Raw genomic sequence first — 25,891 nt, forward strand, 5'->3', positions numbered from 1 at the left:
TCTAGTACGGTCTTCGTCTCACTCTGGCTGACACCCCTCGCCCATGGCAGGCTTTGGTGAGATGATAAACACCGATGAAGACGAGTCCCTGCTGTCTGGCAAAGCTGGGCTCGCTCCGTGGGGGAAGCCTGGTGCTGAAGGTAGGAGTGAGGAGGGGGCTCAGCTGCCTCTTCCAGCACCAAGGGGCTCCTTCCAGAGCCCTCCACGGTTCCACACTGACTTTTTAAGGAGATTAGTGAAACACTGTGGGAGATACGGACAGGATCTGTAAGAGTGATTCTAGGGATGCAGAAAATGTCTGAAATGAGAGAATTAAAGAGGTTGATCTTTTTCGTTTATCAAAGAGAAGATTAAGAAGTGACTTGATTATGATACAGCAGCCCATTCAGTGGAAACAGTATCAGGTACTAAAAGGTTCTTAATTAGGCAGAAAAAGGCATAAAAAGAGCTAATGACTGGAAATGCAAGCCAAATATATTAAGCATCACTTTTAACAGCAGATGTTTCTAACCATTAAAGCAAATTATACGCATGCTGTTGGGCTCAGCAGAAGACTCAGGGAGGTAAAGCTTGCAGGCCTTTCATCTATAGGGTATTTTATACCCATGGTGATCTCGAAAGCTTTGGAAGTTTGAACCACCCCATCTTTACTGACATTTGGTATGTCTGCATCCAATACCTGCCCTGCCCCAGCCCTGCACGCAGCGCCCAACACACCCACAACCACCAGCCTTACCCTTCCTACCGCAGACTCCTGCAACATCCCAGAATATTCCTCTAAACCCCCACCCAAATCTTGTTATTCCCCAACCCGTGGTTGGGTCTGCAACCTGCAGCACTTGTGGGGTCACTGCCGCCAGATGTTCCTCGCGCTCTCAATGCTGTCCTACAGCTGCGAGCGCAGATCATTTGTAAATCCCACCAGGGACGAAAACTTCCCCATCAGCATTTCCTTTAAGAATATAATGTAGCAGGAATATACGCAGCACATGCTGGCTGTGCCCAGGGAAGATTTAAACACCGCTAAGAGTTACAGGCAGGCACATGCATGGTGGGCCAGATCCTGACGCCCTGCAGAGGGGTGTGGTACAGGAGAGCAGGGTTTTGCACAGGTACATACAGGGGGCCAAAAAGCATCCCTGTGCACTGCACCTTACTGACCTTACTGCAGTATAATGTGACTGCATTATACTGACTCTAGAAAAACACCACGAAAAGCACACAGTTAAAACTGATCTGAAACAACAGGCACGGCTTGAGTTTATAATGTTTCTAAAGTTACTCTAACATCACCTATTTTAGGAAACTCTGTGGAAACAGCCCGTCCCCTGTATTTGTTACCAGGAGATGCAAGGAAGCGCTGGTAATGTGCAGGTTGTTTTGCTCTCCTGCTGTAAGACAATACAGATCTAAAAGTATCTCCAGTATAGAGTTTGGCCTTTGCAGTAGACAGCAGAAGCTTTAAAATGAGCTGTAAGAAGAAAGACTTATTAACTGAACATCCGAGATCTCTCCAAGCCATAATTTAGGATTATAATGAAAAATAGTTCTGTCTTTGCTGAGGGTTGGTTATTTTGGTCCGTTTGGAGGTCACCCAGGATGCTATCATACTACATAAAAATAATAAACCCAAAAAGGAGAGCATTAAGTGACCATAGTTAAGACTTTGCAGACTTGAGAGCGAATGGTTCCTCACCAGCTCTGCCCATTTACGACACCTGACTGCAGCCAAAGCCACCGGACCTTGCTGGCTATATGACCCTGTGTCAGAGGGGGCCACTGGGCAATTCAGGAGCACAGTCTGACTTGTTTAAAGTGATTATTTTAGGCTGGGAAGAAGAGCTCCCAAGTCATCTCAAGTCAAGTGTCATCAAGGTTGAGCACTTTGAACAGGACGGAACAAAGGAGCTTTGTTCAGGAAAAGATACAACCCATCATCCTCCTCTGGTGTTAAGACATCAGGATGCACAACTAGCTGAAAAACGAGAAGGCAAGTTCATGAGGAATCAGAGGAGAAATGAAGCATGGGTTTTCACTGAATTACCCAAAAGCATGTGTATTTAATATTCTACAAAGCTGGAAATCCTGAAAAATCATGTTTGAGAAGAGCAAGACAGCAAGCTTTTGGCAGGAGCTCTTCGACTCCAAGAGCCCCGAGCAGGCATCTGCCCCAGAGACACCACTCATGAAGCCAGCCCCCAGCAGATGCCCCGCAAGGCCACAGCCACAGCTCCCTCCTCTGCCTTTCACAGGCACCAGTACAGCCAGAACTACACAAGTATAAAAATAACCAAAGCTGAAACTGGGTAACAAAGGTACTGTGTTAATCAGGCTAATAGAGAGGCTCAGTGCCAAGAGCGTTGACTGGATGAGGAAGGGTTTCATTAATGGGTGCTACTGGCTTATCCTGGGGGAACACTGCAACGGCCCGGCCTCTCCCTCGAGCCGAGCTGCCAGTGACCTGCCTGAGTGTCCTTACATGTCTTCAATTCATCAGCTCTGCCTGCAGGTGAACTGTCGTCTCATGAAATCAGCCAGTCAGTGTAACGTCCCTTCCCCGCGGCGCCTCCGGGTGGGCTCCCCAGGAGCTCTCCGGGGCCACATCTGGATTTTACGCTGTCACGCTGAAATCTGCCAAAGCCACGCACACTGCAATTAAAGCAACATCCTGATCCAAGAGGCGAGGGCTAGACGGCAGCCCTCAGTCAGGGAACAGAGGGAACAGCAGGCTGCGGCAAGGAGCTGGGATACTGCTGGGAAGGCAGCGGTGGGAATGGCTGCAGGAGAGCAGGGAAAGCTCAGCAAATCCTGGAAGAGCTGCTGATGCGTGGAAAAAGCTAAAGGAACCACGTGGAGACAACTTCCCACACCATCTCAGACTGGCTGGTGGAGCATATGACAAATACAAATATATGTCTTATTCTGAAGCTTCAGGTTTGTCTTTTAGAGCACAACTATTGCCCATTTCCCCCACAGCAACGCGGGGACAGCTTGCCACAAAGCTCACACGCTGAGGGTAAGAAAAGCAGCCCCTGTTTGGAACGGTGCACAGCCTGTGTGCAAATGAAATGAGAAGCCTGCAAAGCATCCCGTGGGAGTCTGCAATGTGGTGGTGTACCAGCCAGGGTCTGATCTGGGAGGGGGAGGACAGATAACATCAGGAGATAAGTCTCTTAAGGCACCCCTGCAGGACCACAAGCAGCCCAGGGTGCAGGAGCTGTCGCGTGTCTGTGGCCAGGCTGCGTGTCAAGACACCACCAAAATTCACGAGTGCATCCCGGTGGAGAGAAGGCAGATGCAAACACGCAGGCAAGCGTGGGCTGTAGCTTCCTGGTCCAAATCTAAAGCACGGTCTGAGGAGAACCCAAGGCTCCAGACGAACCATGCAATTAGGAGCATTTTGGCACCTAACTGACAGGGGAATTGGTCACCAAGGCACTTCTAAAAAAATGCCACCTTATGCTCATCTTTATCTTCAAACATCTCAATACAAATAAAATCTAGTCCTTAGCACTCCTGCCCAGAAGGGGAAGCCACTGAAGCTGTCAGTAATCATCCTGCTAATGCCTGCCAGAAAATAATCAGCTTGCTCGCTTGCTGGTGAGCAAGAGGAACCAACCCCCAAACTCAGCTCCTTCGCTGCAAATAACAGATGGAAACCTGCGTTTGTCCAGAGAATCAAGATGCAGAATCAGACAGTGCCATTTCATCCTATTAGTCACTTCTTAACCAGTCTCCTTTGCACTAGTTAGCACTCCCTGAACTAACCGAAGGCTGCTAGAGCAAGCCTTCTCCTCTCCCCAAAGGGTGTCAGGAGGCATTAACCCACACGAGCCTCTGCAGACTCTCTGGGTTTCAAAGGCAGCCTCCAGCTCCTGCACCTCACTGTTTGGACAGTCCTTCCCCACACCACGCAGCCACTGACGCAGAGATGAAGCAAATGTTCAAAGAAAATAATTGCACACTGAACAGCTTTGCAACTAACCTTGATCAGCCATCACAGGCAGGATGGTGCTCCCCCAGTAACTTCTCCCATGGCTAAGGCAGCGATCAGGCTGCCAGCTCCTCGGTAGGTGCAAACATCCCCTTCACTACACGCCCTTGCTGGCGGAGAGAGACAACCTTCCCGGTACCAGACCCAGCACTGCTTCTCTGCTCCCCCTGACCGCAGATCCCCCTGCCAAAGCAAGGCGGCCGGCAGTGCCACCGCCCCAGGCGAAGGGACAAGTCCTTCCAGTTCATTAGGGAAGGTTTCTTGTGCAATTTGCTGCCTCACTAGCTCCTGTTTAGACAGCCTTTGTTCCCTGTCCACAGGAGCGCATGAAAGGTTTGGACGTCTGTACATGCTCAGAGGATGCTGTCCCCTGGGCTTGGTCAGGGAGGATCGCAAAGAGCTCACCCAGATTTTAACCTCTTGAGCTTTGTGCACCGAAGTGCTCTAAGTGCAGCCGCGGGTCCCCTCCCACGCCCTAATGCAGGACGCCCACGCAAGCCCTCGGTCAAGGGGAGCTAATGGCTTCCTTTGCCTTTTGCTGCTGCTGCTCCCGCACCCTGCCGCCAGCTGAAGGACGGACATCCAGCCTAACAGGAGCCTCCGGTCCTGCTCACTTATTATCTTCTGCAGGACTAAAATAGCAGCCTGGGAGGGAGCAAAGATGCTCAAAAGTTCCCATTCACCAGTAACTGCCCAAAGCAGAGAAATACACGAGGCCACAGGGTTTCTCTGGGTGCAGAGCAGCTACCACGTACGGTAGCGATGCAATTCAGAGGTATAATGCTATAAAGAGCATGGGCTGTTCTCAATAAATAGACTTATAAGATTAATTGAAACGCAGCCCAGTTTCCTATTGTTAACACAGAATAAAATCAGCATTCATTAACTGCATGGTTCCATGTTTATTCAGCTATGAGTGGTCCCTGTTGCAGCCACACCCGTGACTTTCTGGCTCCTTTGGGAACCCTCCTGGACAATTACAGCAACAGGAGATAACGGCTGTAGTTCAGGTACCAAACTAAACATGCCTGAATATTTGAAGTTCCTTTTACACCCAAACCTTGGCAGCATCGATGTCTGAGTATGGTGCAGCTGCAGTCAGGGCAAAGAGGATCGTGATCCTCTGAGTCGGTAGCAAGCTCTGGGACAGAAGTTTTCAAACAATACAAACAACCCGGGTGCTAGTGTAAATAGCCCAAAGACTTTTCCAAGATGGAGTCACAGATCAGGTGTTACGGCCTCGCATTTCCTCCAGACTGAAGGAGCCAAGTTAGGCCTCACTTATCCTGGGCTAAAACACATTTATGAGTGAAGCTGCTGGAATGAACAACTTGTGCAAATGAGCATATCAGAGTGGATCAATGCATCAAAGCAGAATGTATCTTCTGCCTTTTTTTTCTTTATTATCCTGGATTAAAAATGTAATAAATGCTCTTGGCAGAATTTAAGGCCTGAAGATAGACAAGCCATTGCACAGCCTTTTTACATACCTAAACAGATTTAATTGCTCAATTATTCTAGATAAACATGTAAAGTTCCCTGCCATGAATAATTTATAATTCAGCTAGCCACACAATTTATGAAACACAAATCTATGGCTGTGGCAAAGGAAAAGCAAGCAGATGCCATGATCCGAGACACGCCAGCTTGTTACTGAAGGCTGGCCAAAGGAGCAATAGCTCCGCTGCCCGTAGCACAGGGCAAGCCTGATCTTCCTTGAAATCACTTGGACAGCCCTTCATTTGGGTTATCATGTTGCTCAGAGGATGCAAACATTGAAAAAATTAAATAGGCACAGAGTTTGGATGTGGACCTGGAAGGAGACAGGCACAACACACAGCCGCTTCTGTTCACGGTCTGGATGTTGCTGGGTGTCCCACACAGCCCTCCTCAGGAGCTGGCTGTGCTGGGTTCTCCAGGAATTGCACTAGGTGGTCACGACCGAGTTTAAGAGCCGCAGGGAAGCACAGTGGAATGCAACGCACTGGAGGGTGGAGGCCTGCAGGGGCTATCACGAGGGACAGCACTCGGGATGCATGGGGAAGACAGGGAAGCAGGACTGCGGGGAGGAGGAAAGGTCCCAGCCAGCTGGGACTTACCACACTCTGAGAGACCTGAGAGAGGGATCTGGAAGGTGTCCAGAAGGAGGGTTAATCCTAAACCCATGACAAAGCCATCCCAGGCAGCCCAGGCATCCATGGCAGAGGGGTAAGGAACCGCAGCGCTGAGCATCTCTTGGGAAAACTGTTGTACCAACCACACATCAACTACTAAGAGGGGCAGGTACCACCTCTGGGCTCCAGCGACCCCACATGAATGCAAGAGGCTTTCCCACAGGGCTCAGGGCCGTATCATAAACCTTGAGGACCTTTATGAACCCCCTGAGAAGCAAATGAGAGGCGCTGGGTGGGTTTCCTCCAGCCTGGGCACCCAGCACTGCCTTTCCTTGCCCTTTGGGATTTCACCCTGAAGTCCTGCAGCAGCAAGAAGTGAGGGCTGTAACGCTACTGAAAGGTTTTGCCTGTCTCCTCTGCCCTGGGCAGGATCAAACAAGCCTGCATCACTGCTGACAGATGTTTGTCTAATTCAGTCTTTAAAACTTCCCATTAGTTGTGGATTTACTGGGTGGGCAGCAAAAGGGGGAATAACAGGGCTTTGGCTTAACCATCCTCACTGCTAGAAAATGTTCCCCAAATATTAGCCTAAATCTTCCTTGCAGATGGACTCAGGTCCGTTACTTGCTCTCCCACAAGACCACAAACACTGCACAGGAACTATTTTATCCATTAAAACCAGCCTGTGACCAGCTTCCCTGCTGAAGGTGTCTGTCCAGGGGAGCACGTCCAAGCACCGAGACCACAACGTGCAATATGTCTCCTCAAGGTGACTGGCCACCAACGTCACACTGCAGAACTCGTAGCCTTGATCTCCCCTGAGGCTCCACGGCACCTGCGTGGCCTTCAGACACAATGAATGGTTTTCTGTCTTTCAAGGTACAGTTTCCATGCGCTTTCAGGAGCTGCTCAGGCAGCTTCGGAGGACCGCATGCTATGAAAGGAGCTCAACCTTGCATGTTCCCATCAAAGCAGCCTACAGACCACCTGCCCCCAGATCCACTTCTTGTCTTGCCTTTTTCCTCCAGAAATGGGCTTACAAGTATGGCCGTAATCACCAGAAACAGCTTGTCCAGTCACCAGCTACCTACTTGAATAAATTAGAACAGGCTTTCTGTGTCGGAATTCCTATCCTCATCCAAATGTACCTGGACCCAGCTCAAAAGTCATCATCTACTAAGTAAAATGGACCAATTTAACACAAAAATCTGCAGACACTTAGAATTTGAACAGATACCTGTAAAGCCACATCCTCGTTAATTAGGCTTTTATAGTCATTATATACCCTCTCAGAAGGGAATACTTAATTGCAAGCCAGTCTACAACAGCAATCATTCTGTCTCAAAAAACCAACAAAAAAAAAGAAATCTTTGCAAAGCAAGATTAAAGTTGGTCATTCAAATAATGATTTTTTCCTTGCTAATCTAAAGTCACTATTGCCATGGAGATCTAAACTGATACACCCCAGAAAAGTGAACGAACTCTTAATCAGAAAGAATCCTGCTCTTTGCAAGGCTCCCTCTTCTGCCATCACCCAAGCCACATTATGAAGTACCCAGTTAAGGAAGCTGCCCACTGCCCTCCTGGTGGGGGGCTCGGGGGACCACCATAGAGCAGCCTGGGACCCCTCTGCCCAGCTTAAACACCGGGCAAGCCTTCAACAAAAGCTGGCTTCATTCTGCTCAAACAGGGGGCCAAGTCTCTGACTGCAAAACTAGAAACCATTACAGAAGAGAAAAAATTCTGAATAGAGAAATTGCTCAGTTAAAAAAACTTCACATAAATCTTTCCTCCACCTTTTTGGGCTTCTTAGCTTTTCTTTGAAAGATGCCGGAACAGCGGCAGCTTCGGGTCAATGCAAAAAACCCCAACCAACAAACCCACGCCAGATGCACCATTCAGGAATTCTCTCCCAAACATCCTTTTTGTGCAAACACGCCACTTCCAAACGCTATTTTAATGCTGCCCTTCGCCCCTTACTGCCCACAGAGCCGGCTATCACACCCCACAGCGCACGGGGAGCATCCCCCTTGCCGAGGCAGCACTCCCGCTGCTGAGCTACAGCAGCATTTCCAGTACCGGTGGCTGCAAAGAGAAGATGGAAAGAGAGATGGAGATGTATTGGACACAGTGGTGCATGCAACCCAAGCAATAAATACCAGAGGAATAAATCAGGTTGCTCATTTGAGCAAAGTATTTAAGAGCTCCTCAACGAGGGCATCCATCCACACCAGTACAGCCAACAAGTCAGTCTGCAGGAGCAGGCCAGTGTTTAATGAAATCTCAAATTAACTTGTCAGGCAACAGAAAAAAAAGCCCACCATTTCTCTTACTTGTAAATATTGTATTTTTGGTTAAAGTATCACAGCTGTGACAGACAGCTACCTCTAGGCAGCTGGCCCATGCCTCTGGCAGGACATTTCTGAAAAGATGCACATTTTCTATAAAAACATTTCTTACTCAAGCCCTGTAGCTCAGTGCATCGTCTGTAGGTGCTGAGCATGCTCAGCGCCTCTGCACTGGGCCCCATCCACCAGCACTGCCACCACAGCCAAGGGCGCGCTGCACTGCCCTACTCGGGAACGGCACCGCTCCCCGTCCGTCCAGACCCAAAGGAAACTACAGAGGAGCAAACTGCACAGTGCGAGCTGATCTCACCCTCCTTTAATTTGCTCCAACATCAATTAGAAACCACTTTTGGAGAGAAACAATGAATCTCATCACCATGCCCCAGCTGTGGACCCAGCAGACTGGAGGGCATCACCAGTCACAGGACAGACTGGTTCGCAGGCGAGAGAGCAGGAGCGGTCCCTGCTCTCTCCATTTCCAGTGTTTAGCAGGAGGGGTCTTGCCTCCAAGTTTCAAGTGCTGGGCATCGAAACCTCCAGCTGAATGGCGGGAGCCAAGCGGACTGCAAGCGCTCAGCCCCAAACTGCCCTTGGTCGGGCTGGCGAGGGATGGGTTGGCCAGCAAGGGGGAAGCAGCAGGATCTGTGCACCGGGGGAAAAAACATTTTACATCCAAATAAATACCACCCTTCCACAAGCTTTTAGCTGCCCACAGCCTTGTCTGTTGGTGTTAACAACCCTGCCTGGCCAGGCTGGCTCCTGGCACTCTGCAGAGAAAGAAAACAAGGAGAAGCACGTCTGAACCAGTGTGCAGCAGGTGTTGGGATGCAAACCAGCACACTGTGCATGGCCAGCATCACCTTGGGGGCTGCTGCTCACTGGTGCACACCGACCCACTTGCCCAGGGAGAGGGTCTTGCTGTCCTGAGATGTTTGCTTCCTGGTGGGATGCAGGCTGGGTGGCACAGAACACGTGTCTGCAGCTGGAGGACATGGGAAAAGGGGGTGGCCAGAGAAGAAGGGGGACTTGGGGCAACGGCATGAGCTGGCCAAAACCATCAGGATGGGCAATGAAACCTTCACTTTTTACAAAAAGTAACATAGCGCCCAGTGTGGGCTCTTGGTTGGGGTGGCATGGCTTTGGGCTCACTCACTGCAGTGGTGCTGGGGCTGTTCAGCACTCCCCAAATGACATGTCCTTCAAAACTATCAGATCACGGGACTTTTCTGGGCAGACCTGTCAAAACTTTACACCCAGGATCTGCATAAAGCATTATTTCAGCACATCCTCTGGGTCTCAGTGAGAATTTAGCACCTGGAATTAGTTATGGAAAACAGTATTTCAGAAGTCACTGGATTTTTTTCTTTCTAATTCAATAAAGCAATAACGATCGTCAGCTGGGAGCAAGTAATGGGATCCCAGAAGCAGCTCGAAGACAGATGGCAGCAGCCGCATGCCTGTTTGGTGATATTTCTCAAAGCACTCTCCAATTTGAAAGCCACAATCATATCATCTGGAAAATTAATATGGCAGGTCAGAACATAAGGTAGAGTTTGTAGAAATAAATTTCAGGGCATTAGCTGGCCTGGCCCAGCATCTCAGTACAGACTTGTGACTGAAAAAGAAAAAGAAAAAATCAGGATCCATGCCCCAGTCTGCCAAAGGTCCCTTGGGCAGGTTGCTCAGGACTAGATGAAAGCAGCACGTCTGAGTCTGAGCAGAATGGCTCAGATGAACTGGGCTTCACCTTTTGGGGGGGACGCATCCTCTGCCCCAGCACTGTTGGTCTTGCATTAGCACGCTGTGCTCCACCAAACACCAAGGGTATTTGCTTTTCTCGAGCTCAAAAGGTTTTGCAATATGTGGAGTGTACACTGCCCATCAAAGGCAAAACAGGCAGGCATGCTCAGGGACAAGCCTCTCCCCATAGTAAGAACGCTCATTATTTCTGAGGAATCCAGAAATTCAGGTAATTCAACTCTTCCTCAGGTCCCCAGGGTAATTTTAGCACAGACCACTAGTTTTCAGCCAGACCTTTCAACTAGACCTGGTATTTTATCTACTAGGCATCATATTCTGCTCGCAGGGGGAAGGAGCAGCAAGCCGTGCCGTCCAGGAGATCAGGAGAAACATGGGATGCCTCCCAGGGAAGAAAGAAGACATGGTACAGCTGAGAGCACAGGAGGGGCTCAGCAGAACCAGTGTGTATCCCAGAACCACCATGAAGCTGGTTCTGGTGGAACCTCACACTTGAGGAGTTGCAGGGACGTGGCCTTTCCAGCTTCCCACCGTCCCCCACCCCCATCCCTGCCTATGTCCTTAGGCATTGGGGTACTCTGCAATTTAAGAGAGAAGGGGAAAAAAACCCCAAAATTAAAATCCCAAGGGGTGCCTCTGTTCCTAGAGCCAGCCTAGCAGTGCTGCCACTCTGGCACGCCCTGCTGCACTATACGTGCACACCTATACATTTGCATCCTTAGCAGGCTTTTAATAGAGAACACTTGCTGAGCCCACGTTTCTTGCAAAGCCGAGTTACGTGCAGTGACAAGCTCGTTTGCTCTTTGGGGACAGGGCTTCAAATAGCTGCTCGCTTGTGGCAATTAAAACGGGCAGAGCGCTGCCACCAACTCTGCTAGCCTGCGCTGTGACTGATGCAAGCACTGTCTGTAGCGCTCTGATAAGGATATTGGATGATTCAGAATAATCTAGGCTTTGCTGAACATATGAGCCCAAGTGTTTGTGCTTCTGTTTTCATCTAACGGGAATACTGTGTCGTGCTTGTTAGAAGGGGGAGAGGGTGGCTGGAGGTAGGTGGGCACCAAAGCTTCCTTTCCGTAAGACTGATGGGCACATCTGTCCTGCCCACCACCTGGGTCTCTTCCATGGAGGTCTGCAACTCAAGCATCTGGCCAGTCTGACCCCATGGCTTGGACACAACAAGGGGGTGGCAGAGCAGGTGAGGAGGGAGAAAAATGTCAACGTTAACTCCTCTTCCCCTCCCGGTTTGTTTGGGGTTTTTTTGTGAGCTGCGACCCAGCAGCAGGACTGCCGCACAAGGAGTTGGGGTTCAATTAAGATGCAGGAGATGGGCATCAAAGTGGGCAGGGCAGGCGGGCAAGGGAGGAAGGGGAGGGGGACGCTGACCCTTCAGTCTTCAAAACTGACTTCCAGCTCATTTAGTGCCATGTTATGTCCACGTCTTAACTTGTTTTGACAAACCTTTAATCTCACAGACTTGCTGCATCATCTGCTCCCCCTCCCATTAAGGCCACATCTCGCTCCTTGGATTTCTCTATTGAGCCGTTCCATCAACTTGGCTTGGATTTCACCTGGAGCAGAAAGCCAAACCAATGGCACAGCCCATTTACAGCATGAACCGAATCCAGAACTGAAACATCCCACCCACCGGCCGTTCTTCATCAAAAGGTTTATAGCCTAGATAAAGCAGCATTTCAATCAGAGTTAAATTAACTGGTTTTCATCGCCCAATTAGCACCATATCCCCCCAGATAAGGGCTGCCCAGGAGCACGGCTGCATATTACGCCTCCAGGATGAGGAGCCTGGTGCGACAGCAGGGCGAGGTGTGGGAGCAAGACTGCATAAGCTTGAATTAAGGTGGCGAGGAACACCTCTGCAGGCACGAAGTGCTGTCCCACAAACACCTTACTGCATTCACAGGGCTGTTTCCAGAAATCTCTGATACTTCTCAGTCTGCCACACTGTGTAAATCCCTTTTTAGCACAAAAATGTGACCATGGCCAAGAAGCAGACAAGAGACAGGGTTAGGAAGAAGCAAGCTGGTATCTGGTGATGGGAGCCCACGCAGCTCCATAAATAGCAATGGTGATCAGCTAAAATTCAGGTCAAAAGAGATGCTGCCAAGATGTCACCACCTCTGCCAAGCACTGCTATCTTTAAGGACTGGACGGACCTCCTATGTCATTACCAGCCAGGGTGGAAAGAACCCCATGACAGTGTCTCCTGCTGGGCACCCCTCTGCTGCACCAGAGACGTGGCCCCCAAGGCAGCACCATCGGGGCTGCAGAGTGGGTGCTGGCAGGGAGCGCCTGACACCCCCATTATAACCACCCTGCCTGCTGCTGCTTGCAGAAAAACAGTAAACAGGAATTAATTCAGCTGGGATCAGATCAAAGCCCGTTGGGGCACTGAAAGCACTTGGAAGTTTCCTCCGAAGCGCTCCCCGAAGGCAGCGCAGCTTTTTACCCCCAAGCACACATTCAAGACAGTACAAGTAAGGGCTCTAAAGCCCGGTGCAGTTGCTGCTCTCTGGGATATTTTGTGTGTAGTGAGCAGGATGCAGAAGGACACTCAAACCACGTGCAACATTTCACATGCTTGACTGCTAGAAAAACCTTGAGCAGCATCTGCATGAGCAAAATAGCTCCATGCACCACCACAGGCTGTTAATGATCTTATTCCTCTGCCCGGGGACCTCCAGGGGAAGGAACTGAGAGCAAGCAGCAGGCACAGGGAAGCTTTCAAAAACACGAGGAGCCTCAGACTAGGTACCTGGCTCTGCCTTTGAGAGTTTGACAGCCACTTCCAATCCTCCGCTTGGCTTTCTTTTTAATGATAAAGTGATAAGTGAGTCGAAAGCTAGAGGAAAAGCATGTCTCATCCAAGCAAACAGCTTGCCATAACTCAGTGTACCGAGGGAAGGACAATGTGGGGCGGTGGTGGCTCAGTGCGTGCAGCTGGCTGGGGTTGGTATTTATCAAGCGACAAAAGATGCCAAGAAGAAAGCAAGCCACTTCCCATCTCTCCAGAGCATTCATCCTTACTGGCAGCGCTTCACCACCACAGCATCACTCCGGTAAACTACGCTCTCCTGTCCCCTCCAAACAATTTAACACATCCCCATGGACCCTCCCTGTCCCCCCCTGGCAGGTCCCTCCCGTTGCAGTTCAGAGCCATCAGCAGAGGGGAGCCACCATGAGCAACACCAGCCCCATTAGTCACCGGGAACCATTTAGCCAAGATATTTTTTTGACATTTTCCACAAATGAATTTTGCATTATTTGAATCATCTACGCAGACAGCAGTGAAAGGCAGCATACTGGGAGGAACAGCCAGAATTACTCATGAGTGCTTCCCCCCCCCCCCCGCCCCGTTAACTGAAATTGCGATCTGTCAAACAGACAATCCGCGTGTCGTTGCAGACGGCTGGGAGAAGCCCCTGCTTGGGCTGCAGCAGGGGCTGAAAAGGCAGACGAGTCATTTATATGTAGAAAACCTCAGCAAGTACAAGTGTGCTACTCTCCAGCTTTGTATTAGTTGCTTTATTCAATGTTAATCACCCCATTAAAAAAAGATAGAGCAGAAATAAATAAAAGTCCAACCAAGGGATAGCAGAAGCATCCTTCACTGCAACATGGCAGACACAGGATGAAAGGAGGGCTGGGATACTCGGTGCAGGGATAAGGGGATTAAGAGGTAAAGGGCAATGATGAGGAAGGACTAAGGTGTGGGAAATACACACACACCGTGCTGGGCCCGTGCCGCTGCTGGGGGCAGCTCCTGTCCCTGCTGCTGGGGTTGGCATCTGCAGCGCGGGCTGCACCCAAAGAAGCCCTACAGCTCTCTTCAAGAGTATTTTGTGAGCTAGGCAGTAAAAACATGCTCTTTGTGATTGCACCGAATATTCTGGTTTGTGGGTGGTTTTTTTTTCTGTTTTGGTTTGGGTTTTTATGATGAAAAAATATTGATAGGAACATTGAATTTATCACCCTGGACAAGGAGGTTGGGTGTGTGTTTCGCGCATCTGAGCCCTTTCCCAATCCCTCACCATCACCCGGGCAGGGGCTCCTTAGGGTAGGCGCAGCCCCAATTCCTGCATCCTTATGCAAAGGCAGCAGCCAAGCAACAAGCCCCAGCTCTTGCAAACAGCATCACACGCCGTGCACACAGGTCACTGCTGGCTGAAGCTCTGCTAAAAACAAACAACAAATTGCAATAAAACTCACTTTTCTCTCCTATTGTACAGCCTGATCTAATGGAAAATTTCTCCTGGATCTGCAACATAATGCTAACAACAGATTTATTTTTACAGCTATATCATGAAGAAGGATGATCTCCAAAAAGAAATCATTCTGAAACAGGCAAATTGACTCAGCAACACAGTGGTCTGGCTGGATATGGGGTGCAACCTTACCACATACAGACACAAAAACCTGTCTACCACCACAGCAGCACACAAATCCTGCCTGCCCAAGGGCGTCCTGGGTTTGATCTGATCACAGGAGGAAAAAAACACACTCCTGGACTCGCTGAAAGGTGCACAGAAGGGAGGACTGCTGCTTACAGAGCCAGCCCTCCAGCCCTACCTCTCCAGCTACCCACTCCTCTACCACGGCCACGACGAGCATGACACCACAGCGTGAAATCCCCCCGGGGACACCAGACCAGACAAACACTTATTTTTAAATGTTATCCCGCTACAGGATCTGCTTTTTGAGATCCAGCATTTTTCAGACCCAACACCCGTTCTTTAAGGGGAGAGGGGAACTCTAATCTCTAAACACAGCCCCACATTTCTGCGCGAGCACAGTAACACATCTTGGAGATGCAGTGCCACACGCATGCCAACAGCTGAAGCTGGAGACTACTTCCCAGCAGGGAAAATGAATAGCCAGCGAGGTCCCAAGGGCAGGAGAAAACCTTGTTGGCTTTGCTGTTCAGTAAGGGAAGACAGCGTGTAAATGTAATCTTGCAGCTCCTCCTCTGTCACTCCCCTTGTAAAGAGCTAAATCAACCACAGAACTGACGTACCCAGAGAAAGCTTGGAAATTTAGGAGATGCCACGCCAGCACTGCCCTGCAGCTTCTCAGTGAAAAGCAAAGGAGAAGGACCACTTTGGTTGTTTGAAGAGGCAGAGAGACAGGGGAGATCAAATCTCTCATAAAAATCATGTTTAATTATCTACTGGCAAGTAGATGCCCCCTTTCATCCAGCCCTCCCGTGCCCACTCCTCGGTGCCCCCCGAGCTCGCTGCACACAGCTGGAGTCCCAAATCCCACCACGTTAACACCCAGGAATGACAGAGCAGCGTGTCAGAGCATAACATATTGTAAAACATGGCCTCAAGCCACGTAAATTACAGAAGCATAAATTACTGTCACACTCCACCAACGTCAGGGCTGCCCAGACCACGAGGGACCAGCACCCAGCTACTCCTCCCCAAATCCCTTCAGCATCTATGAGACCTCAGGGTAAAACCACTGACGCCAACAGGGATTTTGCCCACACTTAGACAGCAGCATCACAGACCTGAAAACGGCTGGATGTTCAATGAATGACAGGCAGGAGAAGAGATGGATGAGAGGAAGAGATTGGCGATTTACTGCTATTAATAAAGGCCATTGTTTTAATGTAGAACTAATAACCCCCTGATGCTCCTAAGCGCAGCCCTTTGCTTGCAGGGCTGCTGAACTAGTCAAGCCAAAGCCTCTTGAAGCGTAAATACTTCAGACTGGGCCCTTAATTCACAAAAATTACTGAAAGTCAGACACTAGCAGGCTGCAAGGTATAAAACAGAATGGCCCTTAGGAAAAGCAGCACAGGAACACCTTCACAATTTCTGTGACATCCAGTCTTCTGTTTTTTGTGGTTTTTTTTAAATTTGTTTTTTTAACCGTCATTTGCTAAATGAATGAGGTGATGCTGTGGGTAGGCACCACTCCTGCTGGTGGAGCCGGGCTGGAGAAGGCTTTGGACCAAGGTCATCCCTGAAGCGCCAGCGATGCTCTGCTGAGCACTTTGCCATCCCTCTGCTTCCCCCAACTCCTTCTTTGCTCCACTTTACCCAAATTTTCTTACACCATTGAGCTGAAAAACAGCTACTGTTAGATTATGATAGGATAAATACAGCCCTACATTGTACATTCATACTTACACTACTTCATTCTCATCTCCTCAGCTCATGGTCTATTTTCCATTAACACAATTTAAACATTTACCTAAAAACCTTAAACTGTATTTGTGGGTATCTCCTCCTGCTACAGGTAACTCAAGCACTGCTCAGACGTTTGCCTCTCTTGGCAAATGACCCTGACTACTGTTGGGAAACGAACCAGTAAGTTTTTAATCCTCCCTGAGGCTTTTTACATTTTGCTTGCTGAAGGTCCATGATAATCTTACATGGCACTGAGCATGTAGGGAACAATTTATTCTCAAATATTTTAAATATTTCATATTTTCATATTACATTGTATTCATAAAGTGCAAAAAAATCTCTTCAGTCTCCCTAAGTAGAGCTAAAACTGTGGGCCAGAACTGGAGTTTAACAAGTATCACCACTTCACAGTCACAACTACAGCACACACACTCAGAATGGCCTCGACAAAAGCAGGGATTTGAAAAAACAAAAAGTCATTTACTGACAAACACACACGTCTAAATATGCTCCTTTTATTCAGCATGGGGAAAAAATCTTTATCTATTGTGTGCAACCAAATACTTAGAAAACTGCATCTGAGGAACGCTATTTCAAATTGAAAAAAGCACAATAGAAACGTAAGGCAGAATGCAAAGATCTTCTATAATCCCAAATGGTTCCAAGCAAACCCGTTAGGCAGCCAGACATTTTGAGTTTCATTTCAGCACTAACTGAAGCATGTATTTTAATGCTGTGCCGCTGCTCTTGATTAAAATCAGAACCAAGTTCTACATTTTTTCCCATTAGCACTTCGGATAGGGCAGAAATGAATTAAAAGAAACCCAACAAATTTTAAGAGAATACTGAAGAAGAAATTAATTTATCACATTAGCAACGTGCAATGGCACTTCAAAACCCCAGAGAAACAGAAAGGATGCCTGCAGGTTACTCCTTACGATACCAAACAGAGCAAATCCAATCAGGTGAACACGCTGCAGGATCAGTCAGGCGAAAGCCACAGGAGCAGCATTACAAAGTGAAAGATGTACAAAAAGAGGATTTTCTAAACCTATTGTACTGGCTCCAAACCGAGCTGTTTCCCCCCCCCAGAGGAAATGACAGCATTGCTGGTACGGTCCTGCAGAGCAAGCTGTCAAAAAAAGACCCTAGGAAAAAAAGTTTTAATGAGAAATTAAAAATCCTAGTAGAATGCTAGGGCTGCAATACTGCATTTAAAATAACACATCTCCATTCAAAAAAAACATTTCCTACACATGAGTGTAAGCAAACTGTCACATTTTACCAGGCTGTTTCATAACTTCGTGTCTTTAATGGTGCCACCACAACCCCTGCTTCACATTTCCCCCTGCTTCAAATAACTGCCTACGGCAAGAGCACTGCCCTTTAGGAGTAACGTGAACAAATGGGAAAACTGGCACACCAGCACACCACCAAACTGAAAAAGATGACAGCGGTTATTTCGGAGCGCGGAGATGAACAGAGGGAAGAATATGATTATCTACATGTAAAATACAGAGTGACACAGACAGCAGACAGGAACTTTTTTGCCCTGTCTTCTGTTTGCCCAGTCTTGCGAAACAAGAACGAGCTGGTGCTCAAAAGGTATAGAAAGACAACGAATAAAAAAAAAACCAAAAAAGTTTTTTTTTAGTTTTTTTTTTAGGTTTTTTTTGCTCAGCAAGGAATCAGCTCAAGATGCCATAGAGGAAAACTGCTTCATCATGGCAATGCACTACTTGCCTTTAAGACAAAATGCCCATCAAGCCATGTGAAAAAGAAAAAAATAGTATTTCAAAGGAACGTATGTGCTTCTGAGCAGACGGTGTCACCTAATTATCCAGTTAATGGTGTTTTGCTAGGAGGTACAGTTAACACTGAAAAATCTGCTCTTGGTATTGCAAGTGGCAGGATGGAACATGATGGACTACAGCTCATACACGAAGTCTGTTGTTATTTTACTTATATATGTAGATATATATAAAAGCTATTTTATAGCATATATATCTACATACATAAATAAGACACATCAAGCTTGCATAAACATGTTATTCTCAAAACCAGGCTCTCAAAACGGTTTCAGAAATCATCACACCAAACAGGTACTGGGGTTCCCAGCCTGCCACACCAGCGGTTTCTGGCAGTGCTACAGATGGTGCAGCAGAGGATGTACCAAGTAAAACACAATTTTGGTTTCTCTTGGGTTCAGTTTTCTTAGAAAAATGTAATATGTTTGACAATTTAATCCCGCTAGAGCGCCTTGAAAGCAGAAAGAGAAGTTACAATTCCATATCTACTACAGCACAGACTAGAAACAAACTATTCACATGAAAATATATTCATAAGGAAATGCAAATAGAAAATACACCCCACAAATCACCTCCTCAGCAATGCTGTGCAGCCACCCTGCAGCACCGGCTGGGTCTAAGGGACCAGGCTGGATGGATGATTTTCCCTGTGAGGATGGTCAAGCAGTGGAGCAGGTGGGTCCATCCTTGGGAGCTTCTGAGACCCAACGGGGTAAAGCCCATAGCTCCCTCACCTGACTCTGCTTTGAGCAGAGGTTGGACTCTGTGACCTCTGGAGGTCCTTTCCAAGCCAGCTACTACCATCAAGGGAGAGCAACCTCCGAGCTGCCTCCCCTTAACCCTTTTTAACACCACCAGACTGCTTCAGACACCTTCCTATGTGACTCTGGAATAGCAGCACCAGTAATTAGGCCAAGGAAAGCAAGTCACCCTTGAACGAGGCAGTAACCACCGCCGCTCCCCAGCCAGCAAGCACAAGCTGCAGATACTTCCCTGGGACAACTGTTTTCAACCTCCAGCACCCTCAATGATCTACTTGCAATTCCTAAGTCATAATATGCTTGCTGTTGAAATGCATATTAAACTCAGACCAAACAAACAAAAAGTCACATCTTTTTTTCATCCCAGGTCCCATTTTTTTGATTTGATGTTTAAAAGTGTTCCGCAGTCAATCGCGTTTCAGAGGGCACAGAAGCCCAGAGATCATCATAGAATCACAGAATGGTTTGGAAAGATCATGCAGTTCCAAGCCCCCTGCCACGGGCAGGGCCACCTTCCACCAGCCCCGGTGGCTCCCAGCCCCATCCAGCCTGGCCCTGAGCCCTGCCAGGGTCGGGGCACCCACAGCTGCTCTGGGCAATGTGTTCCAGCGCCTCGCCGCCCTCACAGTAAAGAATTTCCTTCTAATAGCTCATCTGCCCAGAGGGCAGATTTAGATGAGCTATTAGGATATTAGATGCTAAGATTTAGCATCTCTAAGATGCTAAAAGAGGTGGCCCAAAGATGCCAAGCAGAAACTCTGTGCACACGCATTGTAATGTGGGCACCTGCAAGAGACTCGGAGTTTAACCCACTGTGGGCAAGTTCTTGGGGCAAGGCAGAGGAGACAAGGTCCAGGCTGACCAGGAACTGACCAATTGATGCATTTTTGTTTATTTGCTGGTTAACTGATACTATTCAGAGTAGTTGGTCAACTTGCAATGCAATGCTTAGACAACAAAAGAAATGTTTGGCAAATCTATTTAAAAGCAAAACAGAAAAGTGGCCCATGGCATTTCCTTGCAGGAGCCTGAACTGCCACCCCAGGGCCCTTCATCAAGATCTGAGACCTTATAATGATGTTTGCAGGGGTAAATACCTCTTTACAGGGGTACAAAAGCAGTACCCAGCTAATTATGTCTCACTATACCAGGGGTATCATCTACCCCAGCTCTCCTTCCACCAAGAAAAGGGACTGGAAGGCAGGAGCATCTCTCAAACAACAGTGTTTAGAAACCACCGTGTCCGGTGTCAGGAGCAAGCATTGCGTGCTTACCAGGAAGAGCAACTGGCAACAGAACAGGGGTACCCAGGGGACCCCGGTGCCCGAGGCCTGTTTTCTCACACACTGCAATAGTACAGTGGTTTTCCAAAGCGCAGCTTAAAGTTCTGTTTCTCCCGAGAGTAGGAATCCCCATGGTTTGGCTCTTAATAGCTGCACGTTGCATCCACGATGCTTCCCACCCTGCGTGGGGGTCTCTGACCTGACAGGTTGGCACAGAGAGCCCCAGACCCCAGCCAGCCCCAGCACCCCCTGCTCGCCGCCGCTGCCAGATCCGCCTCCGGGAGCCCTGTGCATCCATTTCGCACATCCCACGAGACGCTCCCCCAGCAAGGCATCATCTTGCGCACGACTTCACACTTCTCTCCTGCTGCCGAGCATGATGCTGTCTGAAACTCATCCGCCACCAAGACATCATCACCTGGGATGAGTCAGGGTCTAAGATGCTCAACACCTTGGGGTTGCCAGCAACCCCTCTGCTCCCCTCCTGCTGTTGAGTCCTTCGATTTCAGGACAAGTTTGTGGACGTGGACCCCAGCCAAAAATTCTGGAGTCCCAGTAAGAGAGACTGAACCTCTCTAGTGATCTACCATTTCCTTTTAACTGATTACCTCCTGGGTCTCGTTAAAGATCACATTATCACCATTATCCCCTGATTAGCCAGCAGAGCCCTTGCTGTTGGTCAGTGCTTTGCTTGGAGAAAGCCAGAACCTCTCTTTGCAAGCCTTGGCAGCAGCCACCCCCCAACCCCACCCCAGCGGGGGGTGCCCGAGGAAGGCAGCGTTACCTGGGTGAGGTGCGGGTTGGGGTTGAAGCCGCACTGGTTGCAAACTTTGCTGTGACACTGGGTGCAGACGTTGAAGTTCGGCTGCCCGGGGGAGGAGGTCAGCTCCGTCGTCTTGCATATGGGGCAGAGCGTGCTGCTGGGGAGGGGGGCAATCTGTGGGAGCGAGTAGGGAGAGGTAGGGGTGCTGCCCCGGTCTGGGGACACTGAGGAAGACCTCCCCGAGCCCTGGCTCCTAGCGTCCACCTGCAGCATCTTCCACGGTCCCTCTGCCGGCGCTCCGGGCTGGCCCCGGCCCCTCATCTCCTGGGGACTCTGGGAGCTGGGCACCGTCTGGGCGAAGGGGGGTGGCGCTGACCGCTGGCCTGCGGCCTGATCCAGCTGCTCTGGTCTCCTCAGCGGGCTGAAACATCATTAAAAACACACACAATAAGCCCAAGTTCAGTACATTCAAGTGATGCCAGTCAATGCAGAAAGCACCTACAGCCCCCTCAAGCCCCCCAAAGCCCCAGCCCAGCCAGCGCAGCGAAACCACTCCACGGGGTGGGGAAATCGTTCGGATCAGCAGGAGGAAACACTTTACCTTACAAAATGAGGCACAATTTCAGCTTTGTCTTATATAACCCAGCAGCAGAGATGTAATTGAATTGTTCGGCATATTCCGAGTTGAACTTCAGTCAGAAAGTTGCACATAAAACGCGAATGAGAAGTTGGGGGCAGCTCAGCCCCCCTGCCAGCCGGGGCTCCCCAGTACCTGCCCAGCACAAACCAGTGCCCAAGGAGGCGGCAGCAACATGGGTCTGCAGGGAGCTGGCCAAAGTGATAAACCGTCCTCTCACAACCTATTTTCACGACTGGCTGTGAAGTTGAACACCTGCAAAGAGCCCTGTTTATTGAAGGGAAGGGGTCAGGACCCGACTGCCAAACTGCCCCCGTGCAAGCCACAGGTGAAAGCAACTGAGGGCTTGTTTCCCAGGGGCCACAGCAATGGGAAATTAAGAGAGAAGGCATCAGGTCTGCTTTAGTAATCATTACTAAAGCCAGAAGCACAAGGGCTTGCATGAGCTGGCTGTCCCCCTGCTAAAACCATCTTCTGGGTGATGTGAGTCTTCGTTGGGCAGAAAACCAGTTGGGATGCATCAAGTCACCAGGACAGGACTATGAAACCTCCCTGTGAAAGCACAGCCACCTAGCAGAACCAATCCTGAGCTCAGCATCACACCTGCTGCTGGTCAGGCAGCAGTCCCACAGCCTGTGTAGGATGCTCAGCACCCCATAATGTACGTCCTTTGCCACCCCAAGGAGCTCTGGGACAGCTTCAGCTGCAAGAGCTTTGAGGTCTTGTGCTGCAGAGCACGGCACGAGATCCTGCACACCCCACCGCCCACGAGATTTCAGTGCAGGTATCTTGTAACATGCTGCTGATGGACCACAAGTGCATGAGAAAGAGGAAATGTCTTCCATTGCAGATTCAAACTACAGAATAATTTGGAGCTCGTGCTTACTAGTAATGCCCACAATATTTCTCAAATAAGCAGAAGCCCTAATACCCTCACTACCTGTGATCTACATCTGTTTAAGGAAAAATATTACTCAGAATCTCAAATTTAATAAATTGTTGATTTACCCAAGCAGGGTCTGACCTTAAAAAGGTTTAAAAAGGGAACCTAAATGTATAAAACTAATGAAATTCAAAGTGCATGTTGCCACAGTAATGGGAAGTTGGATGAAAATAAATATTAAAATAGCACTTTGGGAATACTTTTCAGCTGCAGACTGAAACCCAATTCTCTGAAGTAGGAATTGCACAATACTAATAAAGCAAAGCAATAAGGGAGTAACTGATCTGCTCCAAACTAAAGAGCAAACCACACCTGACCCTACAGCAAGACGCTTGCAATCCGTGTCACCTGCACGCACTGCTCCTCCATCACTGATACTGACCCCTGAGCTCAGAACGGGGATTTGCCTCCTGATGTTGAGGGCTGCAAAGCTGCTGCCCCATAAAACACATGGCATCTGTGGCTGGTGGGGATGGGAGAGCTCAGTCCCAGGCACCAGGACAAAGTACTGTCAGAAAGCAAAATACATTTACTCTCCTTAATTTTAATTCTTATGAAAACAGCATTTATGTATTAAAACACATACTATCCTAATGATGTATTAAACAACATTTAAAAAACATTACTTTTAAAGATTAATGTATATATGGTCAAATAACTGTTGTTTGGAACAAGAGAATGGTTATCCCACTGCAAACTTCAAAATTCAATTTATTTTCTCCCCAGTTGACATGAAAAAACCCTTTGCCACTGAAAACTGGCCTTGACCATGGAAACACCACTCAACCACAGTTTCACTTCCCAGCTCAGTGAAAAATGGGGAAAACTTGCAGATGCTGCCCACAGCAGAAGTGTTGAGCAGTCTGTTGGCAGTTACCACCCATCTTTGCAGCTGGTTTTGTAGTGCTAGCAGTCTGGCTTGTTTAGTTCAAGTACCTCTCTTTAAAGAAAGTGAATTCTTTGCTTAGTGACTTCTTTGCAGCAGATCAACATGAGAAGCACTGTACCTCTGAAGCTGCACTCCATCAAGAGGAGCTGTCACACAAGGCATAGACAAGTTCACTACATTTCCTACCCAAAACAGAGTCTGGCTCTCTTGAAAAAGCAAAAACCCACAAGAAAAAAAAATACACAAGGTGCTGTTACTTTCCCTTAAGCATCATTCCTGGCACAGAAAAGGGAGGAGGGCAACTGGGCACTCGCTGTGCTGCTCCAGAGATGCTCTTCCAGCCTGGGATGGAGCTCCCTCCCAGCTCCCTTCACCCTCTCATGTGCAAAGAAATGCCATGTGCCACCTCCATCCCGCTCCCAGCAGCCGTTTCACTCTGTGCACTTGTATCACCACTGCATTTATTTATTTTATAATTATCCAAGGTGCCTCAGCCTTCCCGTGACACAGGCTGGGCTGTCCCTCACTTGCACGAATTGAACATGTCTGTGAAATTTTAAGACCAGAAGGAGTCATCTGGTCTGTCAAATACAGTAAATAAATAAAAGAGAGATGCCCCAGGAAAGAACATGAGAATAGTCATATGGAATCAGACACAGGCCCATGCTTGTTGCACCTTTTGCTAGGATGCTCCAGTGTCTGAATGTCTTGTACCCATCTACAAATCTTATTTTTTCTGTTCTTACACAAGTCCAAACTGCAGCTCATCTCCTTTTCTCATTACAGCCTTTTATATCACTGACAAAACTATTAATTAGCATTGGGCTGCTAACCAGTTCCAAAGGAATTCCCCCCAATGCCACTAGATCATTCATTAACAATTAAATTCAGATGTCTTAATAAGGCAGCACTTCACCTGTTTGATGGGGGCTGTATTGATTTTGCAACACCCTAATTGTTGAATGAGAAATATTGGGCAATACTCAGTCAAACGCCTCTGCAGGGTCCAAATCCAGCAGCACTCTCGCAGTTACCAACAGAGTTACAATTTTGTTCAAGTAAAGAATATCAAGTGCATTTGACTAAGTTCATTAACAATTATACCAGGGAAGTTTCCAGTTATTATATTCTATCTATTAATGCTTTATAAAGAGAAGGTCAGGCAGGCAGCTCTATTAATCTGCCCAGAGTCACCAGCAGATTGAGCAGCTGGGAAGATTCTGTTTTCTTCTGTAATTTTTTTATTTATTTTTAAATTGAAAACCAGTGGCTTTCTGCTTGCTTTCTACAACTCCCTCCATTTTCCAGCACGGAGCTGACACAGCACCCACCCAAGCCATAACCAGCCACCTGCCCCAGCGCAGCCCAGCCAGCCTCAGCAATCCCACCGCCACCCACTGCTCCTCCACCTCCTGCCTGACCTTCTCCAGCTTTGTTGGAGCTGAACCGACAGTCCTCTGAACGCGGGGCATCGAGCCGACCACGGCAGCTCAGTGCTGGGATCTGCTTTCCGCAGGGGGAATACAGCATCCCCCTACGCAGGAGCACGGGGGGCAGTGCCAGCAGCCCGGGTTCCGCTCCCCGCTCTTGCTGCACACCCCCGCCGCCGCTCCCACCTTCCCTGCCCGGTGGAAGGGAGATCTGCCCATCTCTCGGCACAAAGCATCGCCCAGCACCCACAAAAACTAACCCTCAGCCCTGCGCAGGGGAGGCGGCTGAACCACCAGGTCACTCGCCACGGAGCCCAGAGCTAAAAACCAGGCTGAGAGATCAACCTGTGCCCAGGTCTGCCCCTCCAGCCGCTAACTGCGATTAAGAAGGTGCAGAACTTCCCTTGTTCCACTCAGGATATGACGCTCACCTTGCCCCTTAGGGCTGGTGCAAACGTTCTGAAAGGCTGGGAGGAGATGGAGAAGGACTAGGAGGGAAAAGCTGACCGAGATGATCAGAAACACGAACAGCACAATGAAAACCAAGGGTCAAAGCCGTTCCTCACAAAATCGAGCTCAGCGGTGTAAGATGTCACAAGCACCTCTGATTTTTTTATGCCTGATTTTTTCCCTTCTGTAAAAATGATGGTTTTTCACTGAAATAAAAAGAATTGGGAAGGCTTTAAAAACAAAATCCTATTTACAGCCAAAACACACGTTAGACTGTTTGTTGGTTAATCAGAAAAAAATTATTTGCCCTAAACCTAACTTTCGATGGCACGGCAGTGACAGTGAAAAGCTGTCAGCAGCTTCAGGAGAGATGAAAGCCATACAACGACAGAGCGTTGGTTTACAACTCCATTCCAGTAAATTGGTACAGCCTTCTCATTTGGGAATTCCTAGGTGAAGTCAGGGCCTGTAGAAGGGAATTGCTCTAATTAATTCAAGTAGGTTCATTGGTGCCACGTAAAGCCAAGACCCAAGCTTGCAGCCAGCATCCCAAGAGAT

At 48.6% G+C, this 25,891-nt stretch overlaps 1 protein-coding gene across 4 annotated transcripts in view; it reads right to left on the reverse strand.

Moving 5' to 3' along the window:
- The window catches only part of BSN (bassoon presynaptic cytomatrix protein), a 96,520-nt gene that overhangs the window by 51,963 nt on the left and 18,666 nt on the right, over positions 1-25,891 (reverse strand). For 3 of the 4 annotated variants that reach the window (XM_055806586.1, XM_055806585.1, XM_055806584.1), the window contains exon 2: positions 21,006-21,405. In XM_055806586.1, the coding sequence (XP_055662561.1) occupies positions 21,006-21,405 (400 nt within the window). Of the gene's footprint in view, positions 1-3,985; positions 4,111-21,005; positions 21,406-25,891 lie in introns of those variants that run through there. The other variant, XM_055806587.1, reaches the window with a different exon arrangement.

Source organism: Falco peregrinus, chromosome 5 (genome assembly GCF_023634155.1).
Source record: "Falco peregrinus isolate bFalPer1 chromosome 5, bFalPer1.pri, whole genome shotgun sequence".
Lineage (NCBI taxonomy): Eukaryota > Metazoa > Chordata > Aves > Falconiformes > Falconidae > Falco > Falco peregrinus.